The sequence below is a fragment of the Sminthopsis crassicaudata genome, chromosome 6 (genome assembly GCF_048593235.1).
Source record: "Sminthopsis crassicaudata isolate SCR6 chromosome 6, ASM4859323v1, whole genome shotgun sequence".
NCBI lineage: Eukaryota > Metazoa > Chordata > Mammalia > Dasyuromorphia > Dasyuridae > Sminthopsis > Sminthopsis crassicaudata.
The window spans coordinates 179,248,461-179,261,838 of record NC_133622.1 but is presented as its reverse complement, the minus strand read 5'-3'; the positions used below and the strand labels follow the sequence as shown (position 1 = coordinate 179,261,838).

Here is a 13,378-nt window from a genome sequence, read left to right as displayed (position 1 = left end):
ATCTTTCAGTTTGTGCAGCCATGCAGTGGCTGGGCAAAGGCACACGAAGAGACGGATCTGCAGAATTACACTCAGATTTTTAAACTGTTGGTCAGTCAGTTGGTCAGCAAGCATTTATGAAGCCGTTATTATTTGTCAGGCACTGTGCTAAGCTTTGGAGAGGCAAAGAAAGGCAAAAAACTGTCACTGCCCCTAAAGGTACTGACATTCTAATAGGGAGACAAGCTGTAAATTACCATATATCAAGGTACAGACATTGTAAAGGGGCATGCTAGCAAGGAGGATGCACTGAGAATGCTTTTCTCAGGATTGAAGATGAGCCTGGAAGAAGCCAGGGAAGCTAAGAGTTCATTCCAGGCCTGAGGGACATCTGAGACAAAAGGCATGGAGATGGGATGTGACCATGTAGAATAAACAAAGTTGAAAAGAGCAGAATAAGAACATTGACCCCCCCAGTCAAGAGGTTTATGAAACTTCCGGGATTTTATTACTTATAGTCTGGTAATGTTAATGTTACTCAGAAATCTAAAGGGCCTTCTTATTGCCTCTTAAGTAAAAGTTCAAACTTTTGACTTGCATTCGAGGCTCTCCACAATTTTGTTCTACTTCATTTTTTCTGGCCTTTCATCTGATGCATTCTGTCTTGCACTGAAAGTGTTTTACTTTGTGTTTCCTGGATATATCCTGCGATCTCCTGCCCCCATGTCTTCACTTACGCTGGGCTCCCTCCTGGAAGTCTTCTATGATCCCTGTAGTTGTTAGGAACATCTCACTGAACACTTTGCCTCCCCCATTTTGGTTCCTCAGAGAAGTCCTGTTGTATATAAGTTCATTCAGCAGTCATTCTCCAGTACAGCATGGAAGTAGGATAACTTTGTCTGGTGATGGAAACCTGCTTAATTTCCCTAAGGAGACCTAGGATGATGTCTTATATTTCTCAGTATGTTTTCTCATAGTTAGGCTGTGTCTGTGACATCCCAGGGGTCACTGTCACTAGGCTCCATGTCCTACAGAGGAATACCTGTGTGCATATCCTCCCTTTCCTGCTCTCTCACCACCCTTCTATTCCTTTCTTCTTCCTTCCCCTTTTCCCTCCCTCTCCATCTTTTCCTTTTCTCCTCCCTTTCCTTTCTTTTTCCTCCAGCGTCTTCCCTCTCTGAAATAAAGTTTTCCTAAAAGTTGTTGGCTTGTCCCTAGCAGCAGCATGTAGTGTTTTGTCGACAGCACGATAAAACAAAGAGATTGCATAGCCCAATGGTTAGAGAGCCCGCCTCAGCGTCAGGAAGGCTGTTCTAACTTTCTCCTATGATTCCTACTGACTCTGTGACTTCTGGACAAAGCTAACTGTGAGTTGTGGAGGAGGAGCTGACTTGTATTGGGAGAGAGGGAGTTTTCATGGTGGGAGGGGAGTTCTCTGGGCAATTGAAATCAGAATTCTGGTCCTTATCCCACATCCTAACCCTGTGATGAGAAGGGTGAGAGGTGGTACCCCAAGATCTTGCTTAAAGGAGATGTCCTCTCAGGTGAGGAGATGGTCAGGAAGAAGTTGGCTTGGGAGGAAGATGTCATTACGGACACACATGGGAGGTTCTGGAAAGATAAGGCATCCAGAGGAGGAAGGCTCTGATCTGCCCTTCTCTTGCCCACCTCCCTTTGGCCTGCTAGCACCTCCCTGAGTGACCTGATTTGGGCTCCCCAGTTCTTAGCACAGAGCCTGGCATGTACCTAGGAAGCCCTTAATAATTGCTCATTGACTGACTAACAGTCGTGTGTGGGGCAGGGGATTGTCCTTCATTAGGAATCCTCCACTATGGGCTGCAGTGGGCCTCCTTGACATAGGCAGCCGAACTGTGTATGTAACAAAAGAAAGAGTCAGGGTGTTCTCAGGAAGTACGCAAAGAATCGTGACAATGCTGAACCCTCCTGGTTTCTGGAAACCCAGCCGTCCCTCGTTGTGCCTGATTGTCCAGCTTTTAATCCAGGCAGCAAAATACTCATTGAGAAGAGAATGATGAAGTGAGCACTCTTTCTTTCTTTCTTTCTTCCTTCCTTCCTTCCTTCCTTCCTTCCTTCCTTCCTTCCTTCCTTCCTTCCTTCCTTCCTTCCTTCCTTCCTTCCTTCCTTCCTTCCTTCCTTCCTTCCTTCCTTCCTTCCTTCCTTCCTTCCTTCCTTCCTTCCTTCCTTCCTTCCTTCCTTCCTTCCTTCCTTCCTTCCTTCCTTCCTTCCTTCCTTCCTTCCTTCCTTCCTTCCTTCCTTCCTTCCTTCCTTCCTTCCTTCCTTCCTTCCTTCCTTCCTTCCTTCCTTCCTTCCTTCCTTCCTTCCTTCCTTCCTTCCTTCCTTCCTTCCTTCCTTCCTTCCTTCCTTCCTTCCTTCCTTCCTTCCTTCCTTCCTTCCTTCCTTCCTTCCTTCCTTCCTTCCTTCCTTCCTTCCTTCCTTCCTTCCTTCCTTCCTTCCTTCCTTCCTTCCTTCCTTCCTTTCTATAATAGCTTTTTGTTTTCAAAATATGTGCAAAGATAGTTTTCAACATTCACCCTTGCAAAAACTTTGTGTTCCAAATTTTTGTCCTTTCCTGAGGCAGCAAATAATCCAATATAGATTAAACATGTGCAATTCTTCTATACATGTTTCCACAATTATGCTACATAAGAAAAATCAAAAAGAAAAAAAATGAGAAAGAAAACAAAAAACAAGCAAACAACAAAAAGGGAGAAAACACTATGTTGTGATCCATATTCAGTTCTCATAGCCCTCTCTCTGGATGCAGATGGCTCTCTGCATCACAAGTCTATTGGAATTGTCCTGAATCAGTGTTGAAAAGAGCCACATCCACCAGAGTTGATCATAATATAATCTTTTCTTGTTGTGTTCTACTGAAATGAGCACTTTTAATAACTTGGATTTGAAATTGTAGGCTTCCTTTGGAAGGCCCCTTTGACCTCAGACAGGAATTCAGTGGGGGAGGCCATACAGAGAATCAGAGGCTGAGTCCAAGCTGGGCCTTGGACCGGGGGAGGTGGACACATTAGATGTCATCCTCCAAGGATACTGGACTTTGTTCCAGGTCGGCCACAGGTTACTCTATTTCTGGGCCAGAACTGGGGTCAAGGAAACTTTTTGGAGGTGGGAATGAGGGTTACTGTGAGATGGATGAATGCTGTCTGTTTTCTGGTACAAGCCATGCTAGCATAGGGAACCCCTGCCCTTTTCCTCAGACTCATTGTAACCCTTGGATATTATCTGCTGCTTGCCTAGTCAGTTCAGGCTGGAATGCAGCAAAACCAGTCTGAACCCTGGGAAAGGAATTTGCAGTGTGAGAGCAGGTGAATTTGAAAGCGCCAGTCTGTTACTCCTGGGCACTTGTCAATAACCTTTTGATCGTGGGGAGGACTTTCCCTTTTTCATTTAAAAAATGTTCAATCTATGACCTTCTTTTAAAGATCTCTGTCATTGCCAGTCATTGCCAGTGACTCTGGGGGTCCAGGAAGCCCTTTCCTATTACAAAGGATAAGTTGACCAAAAAAAAAAAAAAAAAAAAAAAGAAAAGAAAAGAAAGAAAAAAAAAGCTATTAGCCATTTCTGACAAAATATGTATCTTTCTTCCTGGTCAGTCTTTTAATTCCAGACTGGTCACTTCATTGTTTTGACTACATTTGGCCATTGTGTGGATTTATCTGTGGATTTCTGGTTCATACTGGAAATGTCTTTTAAATATTTTTAATATTAAAACATTAAATATTAGAACATTTATTTTGTGCTCACATGATAATAGTTGTATTTTTAGTACTCATGACTTGAGAAAATTCCTAAGTGCCAGTGACTGAAGATTATGATGTGATGTGTCATTCAGGTCATTTAGTGAAGGAAACTCGAAGCCAGAATGCTCAATGTTCCCATGATGCAGTGGACCCATTTAAGCCCGGAGCTCTGTGGCTCCTGGGCTAGAATGTCTGTGGTAGAGAAGGGCCGAGCCCCAAAGAACCTTTGAACATAAGACTACATGGGAAGGCTTTCTAATCTGCTAACAAACTTATCTCCATGGACCAGTGTCAAACCTGAGTGAGTTCCTAATGGTGAAGTTAAAAGTATTTGTGATATGGAATTAACACAAGTAGACAGCCAAGGAAGCATCATCTTTGAGTGAAGAGGAGGGTGGGAACATCCCATCAGCAAAGGTCTGCTGAAATCTCTTGGGGATGGAGTGCCAGGACCCTTCTCCATTCTAGAACCTTTATGAATCGAGCCTGATTGGGTTCTTCCCCCAGGCAAGAGTCTGTCTCTCTGCTATGAGTGGCACAGACCTGGGATAGTGATTACCTGCCTGCCCTAGCCCTTAGAATTCTTCTGTGCCCTTAGGAGGGTTGGCAGGATGGAGCAGAATCTGGCATCCATGCCAAATAAGGTTCAAATGAAAGGAACTGGAGAACTTAGTCTGGAGAACTCTTTCATTGTCTTCAGATATTTAAAGGTTTGTAATATGGGAGAGGGACTGAATGTCTTGACTCCTGGAGACAGAACCAGGAGCAGCAGATGTGTGGAAGTTACAGAGAATGATTTTGGCTTGTCAAATTGGAAGAATTTCTGACCCTGAGAGCTGCCTCCATTGGAATGGGCACCTTGAGCAGTTGTGAGGAGATTCCCTCTCCTCGGAGGAAGGGCAGTGGAGGCTGGACAACCACTTGTCCAGTATGTTACAGTAGAGATGCTTTTTGTATACGGCTTGGGCTGACCCTTCAGCTTCCAGATTCTTTGATTCTGTGAAATTAAAACTTAGGGCTTTTAAACATACAGACATGCGGGGCACTTGCCCAGTTTGTGGCTTAAATGTCATCTTCTATAGGTCTTTCTAGCTTCCAGAGCCAAAAGTCTATTAGAACCACAAGAGAATGATTCTCAGCTTGCTTTCAGAAATTATTATGTCCAACTCTACATGACCTGTGATACTGTTTGGGTTTTCTTGGCAAAGATACTGGAGTGTTTATTATTTCTTTAGTGTGTCCCCATTTTAGAGTGGGTTGAGGGACTTGCTCAGAGTTAAACAATTGCAAGTGTCATTAATTTGAATTCATATCTTCTTGACTCCAGCTTTGGTGCTCTGCCTACTGTGTCACTTCACTGCCCCTAATTTATACAGTTGGTGCTAATTAAGTTGTTGGGGTATTTGCCATTGTGTCTTAATTGCTAGATAGGGACTTTGCAGTTAGAATTCTTAGTATGAGCTGGAAGGCTATAAAGTAAAAATTCTTTTTAATATCTGCATAAAAAAGTAATATCTCGTTCTATATTTCCCTAGGTAGGCCACTCAATTTTTTTTTGCAGTTATTAATATTTTATTTTTTTCTAATTACATATAAAGATAGTTTTCAGTATTCATTTCTGTAAGATTTTAAGTTCTAAATTTTTCCTCTCCCTTTCTTCCCTTCTGCAACACAGCAAGCAACCTGATATACATGTACAATCACATTAAATATATTTACATACTAATCATGCTGTAAAAGAAGAAACTGAACAAAAGGGAAAACAAAAAGCAAAATTTTTAAAACTGAAAATAGTATGTTTCAATGTGTATGCAGACTTAGTCGTTCTTTCTCTGGATGCAAGTGGCATTTTCTATCCAAAGTTTAGATCATTCTCTTGCTGAGAAGATCTAAGACTATCATAGCTGATCATTGCACAATATTGCTGTTACTGTGTCCAATGTTCTCATTCTGCTCACTTCACTCAGTATCAGTTCATGTAAGTCTTTTCAAGTTTTCCTGAACGTTGCTTATTATTTCTTATTAAAAAATAATAATCTAGTACTCATTCTTTCTTGCCTTGAATACCACTTTACTTCCTGGTAATGCCATGATATTGTACCCTTTGAAGACTCCTTCTTCAGCTCCTTTTTTTTTTTTTTAAACTCTCCTGACAAATTTAAAGTAAACTTCTGTTCCTCTATGCTATATGGTGTTCCTCATGCCCTTCCTCTTTTATCAATAGTTCTAATCTTTCTTGAAAATTCCTTCACCCCACCCAGATTCATCTCTGTCCTTCAAAATGTATGACTTTTATCGCCTCCCCATTACCCCAGCCTCCTTTGCCATCCATCAAGTCTTAATTTGTATTACTGGAAGTTTTTGTCTGATGTTTTCTGTCTGATATTTTTGGTATCCTGAACATTTGTGTCCATCTCCCTTGTCTCTTCCCTATTTAGCTCTAAACTCCTTGAGAACAGGGGCACCTCATCTTATACAATTCTGTGTTCCAGTCTATATCCATAGTAACTAATGGAGAAATGAAAGATTAAATGAAGCAAACAGCATCATACCTTAAAAGGTCATTAGCAGTGTAGTTTTATTGCTGCTGAACCTTGAAAATTTAGATGTGAGTAATTTTACTCCTGTTATAACTCTTTTGAGTGTTAAAATGGCTCTGGTGGTGACAGTACCCCAGCCTGCTGTGGTGGGATGTACAGTGGACAGTGGTGGGTTCTGGTAAATATCTAAAGAACATGTCTTGTAGGTTTTCCATACTACATGTCCATCGCACATTTAAAAAAAATTTTTTTAATGAATAAAATTTTATTTTCTTTCCTTCTCACTGCTTCCATCAGAGAAAACAAAACCAAGTCTTGTAACACTTGCATAGCCAGGCAGAACAAATTCTTGCACTGATCATGTTTAAATACTATATGTCTCATTCTTAATCCTTGGACCACCCACCATCCCTCTGTCAGAAAGTGAGTAGCCAACTGGATCCTCTGAAATCATTGTTAGTCCTTTCAGTTCTTGTCTCAGTACTCCACACTGCCTCTCAGTTGAGAAAAACATGGAAATTTGTAAAAACCATAACTTTTTATCATTTATGAAAAGGTGAAAAACATACATGAAAAGAATTAAGAAGCTTTCTTTTACTACTTTGTCCCTGCCGATCTTTTGCATCCAGGAATAGTTAGTGTTTGTTGTAATGTTCTGGTGTGATTCTACCTCTCTGTATCCTATATGATCAATGATGCCCAACTAATTGCCTTACATCTAACCCCACTGGTCTATCCCTGACCTGGAACCTCAGATGCTTAGGCTATTGCTTGGTTCCTCTGGTCTACACTAAGCTGGGAGGAAGCTTTTTCTTCAGGGTTTTTTGGATTTGATTTTTGGTTTCTCAGCCTCATCTTAATGACCTCTCCTTTCTTTTCCAGGTCCGGACCCTCTTTGTCAGTGGTCTCCCTCTGGACATCAAGCCTCGGGAGCTTTATCTGCTCTTCAGACCATTTAAGGTATGCATGAACTGTCTGTCTCAGACTTGATGTAATTCCTTATAAATGGGATAGGCTGCCTGAAAGAGATACCCCTCTCTCCTTCCTCCCACCCCCTGCCACACATTCTCCCCCGTTCCTCCTCTTCTAGGCAAACTCAGCCTCAAGCTTAAAACCCAGCTCTGCTCCTTACTATCACTTAACTGCTCTGGGTCTCAGTTTTTCGGCATGTACAGTGAGAAGGTTGGATGAGAATTCTATTCCTTCCTGCTACTGAATCCTGTGATCCTGTGGAGCTTTGAAGCTCTCTGTGCTCCCCCAAGTTAGGACTGGAAGAAGGATGGTTGTTCTGGAGAGGTTCCTTCCCTCATGTACATGGAGAGCCTGAGTTAACAAGGTAGCAGAGCTCAGGAATTTCTGGCTTGCTCCTGTCTCTGGGAAAGCAGGTTCTAGAATCTGTCCCTTCCTGCAGATAGGGAGCAAGGGGGAGGAGATGTGCTTATAGCATTTTTCATGTAAACAAGGTGGGATGTGCTGTGATACACTCAGAATCATTTTATCCCTGCCCAAAGAAGCTGCTCCCTCACCTATGGGGAAGCTAGGGGCTAAGCCAGGGATCACTTAGAATCATAGGAGCCTCCTTGGAAGAACCTCAGAGGCCATCCTTTTATGGATGGCAGAGGATCCTAGCTCTAGAGTCGGGAGAGACTTTTCACACCTAGACCCCCTCATTGTGCAGAGGAGGAAACTGAGACCAGAGAAGCAGAGGTTTAATCTAGAAAGAGAAATAAAATGAGATTGAAATTTAGATTTGATGTCAAATCCAGGCTTCTTTCTACTTTTCTTTGGTGCCTTGGAATTAGTTCTGACCCTTCACCCAACATTTATTAAGCCCATATTTGGGTGCTTGGTGCTAGAGATGGCCAAGTACAGAATTTGCTGCCTCGTGTACATGAAGATATGCAGAGGATAGAGGGCAGTATGGGATATCATGGGGGAGAAGGATGCTGAGAAAGGCTTAGAAACCAAACACTCCCCAAGAAGCTGAGGGGAGCAGGAGAACATTCTAGGAAAAGACTTGGAGATGAGAGGCTGGCACAAAGCTCAGCTTATCTGGTGTACTGAGTGTGTGAAGAGAGGAAGGAGTAATAAGCTTGAAAAGGTAGACTGAGTAATAGGGAGCCACTAGAGATCATTGAGCAAGGGCAGTGATAGTCAGAATTGGACTTTAGGAAGGTCACTTTGGAGAGATTGGAGCAGGGGGAGACTGAGAGACCGAGAAAAGCTGGCTGATGGAAAATGAGTAAATGCCCATCAATTGAGGAATGGTTCATGAAGATAATGGAATATTATTGTTCTTTAAAAAATGAACACGCTGACTTTAGAAAGTCCTGGAAAGATTTACATGAACTGATGCTGAGAGAAACAAGCAGAACCAGCAATAAATGTGCCCAGTAACAGCAAGATTGTGCAATGACCAACTATGAACGATTTAATTCTTCTCAGTGGTTCAGTGGTCCAAGGCGATCCCAATAAACTAGGGACTGAAAATGCCATCCACAACCAGAAAAAGATCTAAGGAGACTGAATGTAAATCAACACATGCTATGTTCACTTCTTTTTCCTGTTTTTCTCTCTCTCTCATGATTTTTCCCTTTTGCTCTGACTTTTCTCTCCCAATATTTATGATTTATAAATGTGTTAAAGAAAAGGAAAGAAAAGCTGGCCGAACTGGATCAGAACACGGATTTTAGGTAGGGCTGAACTGAATGGTGGTGGGAAATTGGGAAGTTTGAGCTAGGTGGAAATTTTAGTATCCCAAGGATTGAGAGAGAGACTCTGAGGGGTGCAAGGGTTCCTTTGTCTGGGGGTTCTGCCCCTGGGAATGCTGTTATGGCAGAGCAGGTATATCTGCTTTCTTGTCAGTGTTTGGGAAGAGTAACATTGGCCTTGGGGTCAGTGACTTCCTCCTAAGTGGGGTTTTGGGGCTTAGTCTGGGTTGTTGCTGGAAGCAAGGGTCCTGAAGGGACATATGTTCTTACTGGGTGTAAGAGAGAGAGTCCTATATGTGATTTCATGGTGTGAGGGAACTCCCCCAAATGCAGGCCAGCAGCTGCTTCTCATTTGGTCTTAGTTCCCTTGGCAAGGGTTGACCCCAGCCCACCTGTGGCCCTCTAGCCACCATCCTGTATTGTCTCTTCATCCCAGAAAGGTTCTTAAAGGCCCCTCTGCTGCTTCTCTTGTGCTGTCCCATGCCGAGCAGGACCCACCTGCTTGTTCTCCCGGGACAACCTGTTAGTTCCCTGGATTCCTCAGCTTTGCCTCTGATTCAGCCCCATCCTCTGTCTCACCCCAGGGAGAAAGGCTCCTAGTGGGAAGGACGGTTAGTCATCAATCAGTAAACATTTATTAAGCATCTACTAAGTCGAGGATACAAAAAGAAGCAAAAGTCGGGCCCCGGTTGCAAACATCTGATGTCAGCCTTGACCACCCAGTGGGGTGGCTTTACAGTGGAAGGAGTACTCGGAGGACCAGGTCAAACCCTGCCTCTGAGGCTTACTGTGTGATGGACTCCTTATCTGAAGAATGACTGCATTGGGCTAGATGGCTTCTGCAGTCCCTTCCAAGTTGAAATGTCCTTGAGTCCTTAAGCTGTCCCCTATAACAGAATAAACACCCAGCTGTCCAGGTACAATCCTGTTTGTTCTTTGTATCTGGGAATGTTCAGCTTTGTTGATGACTGTCAAATTCATAATAAAAAAAAAATTCTTACTTAAAAATAAAAAGATTCTTGGTTTAAAAAAAAAAGTAAGGAGAAATGTCACAGTAACCCTGGATATGCAGCTGTTACTGGGAGGCTTTGAAGCGGAAGTATAAAGTAGGACAATCCCTTGTGACTGGTCAGATGTTGCAAGGGCGGCAACTCTGGACACTGGGGCTTGAGTTGGGGCTTCTTCACGGCTTAGCAAAGAAACCTGCCTCGGTTTCCTCTTCTGTCAAAGGAAGGACTGGATTGTTCTGCCTAAAAGGTACTGCCAGCTCAACCACTGAATGATTGTTTCCCCAAATCTCACCTCACTGGGACACTTCTGCAGTGCCAGGAGTGCTTCGTCTCCTCCTGCTGTGGTCTTCAGCAGTCTGACACCTCTTCCTTCTCTCTTTTCAGGGCTATGAAGGTTCCCTAATAAAGCTGACATCAAAGCAGGTAAGAACCCTGACTATGATCTTCTTTGGCATGTATGACAGCTGCCCAAGCAGGTTCCTTCAGAACCCACCTGGGAATTAGCTGTTGGGTCTCATTGCTGGCGATGGGAGGGATTGGCTGTCAGAGGAGGTCACAGGATCAAGCATTGCCTTCTCTGTAAATGCCAGGCTCCTGCTCCTGCTCATAATGGCCGTCATTTGCCCCTACATTTAGGGGTGATGATCAGTCATTCTCATAACTAGTGAATTCTGTCCTTTGGACAGGTTGCAGGCTAATTGAAAGGCGAACCTCTGACTGGGACTTGACTTCCCATTAATTATTTTCTGATCTGGGCATATCTTATGGGTAAAAGGAAGGGATTGACTTCCCTTTAGCCAAACTATAATTCCATTTGTCCATCTTTAGAACATCTCCAAGGTGGAGGTGGGGATCATATGGGGACATTGGTCTGAATACTGGCTCTGAAACTTAGGAGCTTTGCATTCTGGGCAAATCCTCAGCCCTCCGTGAGCTCAAAATGAGGTGAATCCTTCACTAACTACCTGCCTCCTGGAGTAGTTACAAGGCTTAAAGGCATTGTAATAACCTCTTCCCTTCCTTCCCTTCCCCCTTTCACATACATAGAAACCTTGGGCAGAGTGCTAGGGGAGTGGCTGGCTCATTTTTCAGTTGACTTAGCATACAATAGCTCCCTGCTTATGGAAGAGACTCCGAGTCACTCCTGCATGTCGTCCCATGCACACTGAGCAGTTCATACATAAGCAGCCAGCAGAAAAACTATCTTGGAGTCCTTGCTGTTTTCTTTACAGCTGGGAGAGCTCTTAGATACGCATCTGGTCCAGTCCTTCCATTTTGTAGAGAAGGAACAGCTTCACAAACAGAGATTTGGCCAAGTGCTCACTTAATTGAGTGACTGAGTATGGCCTGAGAGGACATGCCATCCGGGAACAAGGGCTAGGGGTCCTAAATGTGCCACAGAAGTCTTGGATGTGGCCAGGCCTTTTTTTGTTTATCTTTATCTCTTTGTTACAATGGAGGAATCTATTTAGAGGAGGGGTAAGGAGAGTTATCAAGAAGGAATTAAAAGGTATAAAATCAATATTTAAAAAAAATTGAATGAGAAACTTATCCCAGGGAAGGAACCACGGCTTGCCCAGTGGCACTCTATGAGTCGTCAGGGCCTCCTCAGAAGCTATTTCCACCTAGGAGCTCTTCACCACCGATCTCCTGTCCCTGTCTGAACTCAGGCCCTTGCTCCCCCTCCTCCCCCCCAAGCCTGCCGGCGCTGACCCTGCCCTCTCTCTCTGTTCTTGTTCTCTCAGCCCGTCGGCTTTGTCAGTTTTGATAGTCGATCAGAAGCGGAAGCTGCTAAGAATGCGCTGAATGTAAGTAACCATTGGATTGTACAGTTGAGACTTTATCGGGGACCCATGACAGGTTAGGGGAGGAAAGCTCGATTGCGAGCCCACGTTATCTTCCTCCTGAGGGTCAGGAGGACCCTTCTAGGTTCTCAGCTGCTCAAGCTCATTCGGGTCCAGCGGGACTCGGTGAGTCTGTTGGGCACCATTTTGAATTTTGGTAATGTTCTCTGGCGAGCTCAGAAGGACCTCTGACTTCATGAGGGCAGGGATCCTATGGCTTTAATAAATGTATATTTATCCCTAGCCTGAGCGTAGGCTTTTTATCTGCGTAATGATTATTTGTTGAATGAATGGAACGGGCACCATTAGGCTAGAGAAATAAAGGGGAAGATGCTCATGAGCCATGGCCTGGGCTGGAACTTTTTCTTCTGTTTAGGAAATTTCCAGGATTTTTCCCGTCACACAGAAATCCGGTTGCGTCTTGCCTACCATATGCTTTTAGAATTTCAGATTCATCACCGACATCCTTTTTCTTTTGCTGAGTGGAAGGAACTGAGGTCTGGACCTGGCTAATGAGAAGGGCCCCTCTCTGACATGCCCTCACGAGACCTGAGATCGAGCATGAACCCCAGGGCTTCCAGGACTAGCTGGACGACCCGAGGCCCATCGGGCCCTTTTTAGGCCTGAGTTTCCCTCATCTGTAGAATTAAGAGCATCAGGCAGGATGATTGCTAAAATCTTTTTTTATTATTATTAATTTTATAATTATAAATTTTTTTTGACAGTACATATGCATGAGTAAATTTTTTTTATAACATTATCCCTTGTATTCATTTTTCCAAATTTTCCCCTCCCTCCTTCCCTCTCCTCCCTCACGTAGATGACAGGCAATCTCATACATTTTACATGTGTTACAATATAACCTAGATACAATATATGCGTGTAAATACCATTTTCTTGTTGCATGTTAAGTATTGGATTCGTGGCCTATCCACGAACACTGAATGTTTCCAATTGTTTAAATCTGACTTTATTTTTGTGGCAAGTGTTTCATAATTTTGCTCATATAATTCCTGACTTTTCTTTGGTAGGTGGATTGCCAAAGATTTTATACTCTCAACATATGTTTTGAATGGAATTTCTCTTTGTATCTCTTGCTGTTGCATTTTGTTGATGATGTATAAAAGTGCTGAGGATTTATGTGGATTTATTTTGTATCCTGCAACTTTGCAGAATTATTTCTAATAACTTTTTATTAGAATCTCTGGGGTTCTCTAAGTATACCAGCATATCATCTGCAAAGAGTGGATTGCTAAAATCTTTCCCAAAGAAGTGAATTATTGGAACTGAACTTTCCCCCATTAGGCAATAAGACCTTCCCTTGCCTCCCCAGTATTACACCCTTCTCTGCCTTTGGGAGCATAGTGTGCCAAATGAAATTCAGCTCTTGCTGACTCAAAAGGCCAGTTATGATGAACAGAAGACAAACTCAGGAGTGGAGGGCCTGGGTTCCTGGCAGAGCTCTGCCGTTCTTTGGGCTTCTCCTGTTTCCTGCCCTCCCTTCCCCTTCCCTTTCCT

The 13,378-nt window shown here is 43.4% G+C and overlaps 1 protein-coding gene across 5 annotated transcripts in view; it reads left to right on the top strand.

Moving 5' to 3' along the window:
- The window catches only part of RBPMS (RNA binding protein, mRNA processing factor), a 162,871-nt gene that overhangs the window by 64,617 nt on the left and 84,876 nt on the right, over nt 1-13,378 (top strand). For all 5 annotated transcript variants that reach the window (XR_012483499.1, XR_012483498.1, XM_074275404.1 and 2 more), the window contains exons 2-4: nt 7,178-7,255; nt 10,401-10,439; nt 11,762-11,824. Coding sequence is in view for 3 of the 5 variants with exons in the window: in XM_074275404.1 (XP_074131505.1) it covers nt 7,178-7,255; nt 10,401-10,439; nt 11,762-11,824 (180 nt within the window). In the remaining 2 variants the exon portion in view is untranslated. The remainder of the gene's footprint in view (nt 1-7,177; nt 7,256-10,400; nt 10,440-11,761; nt 11,825-13,378) is intronic.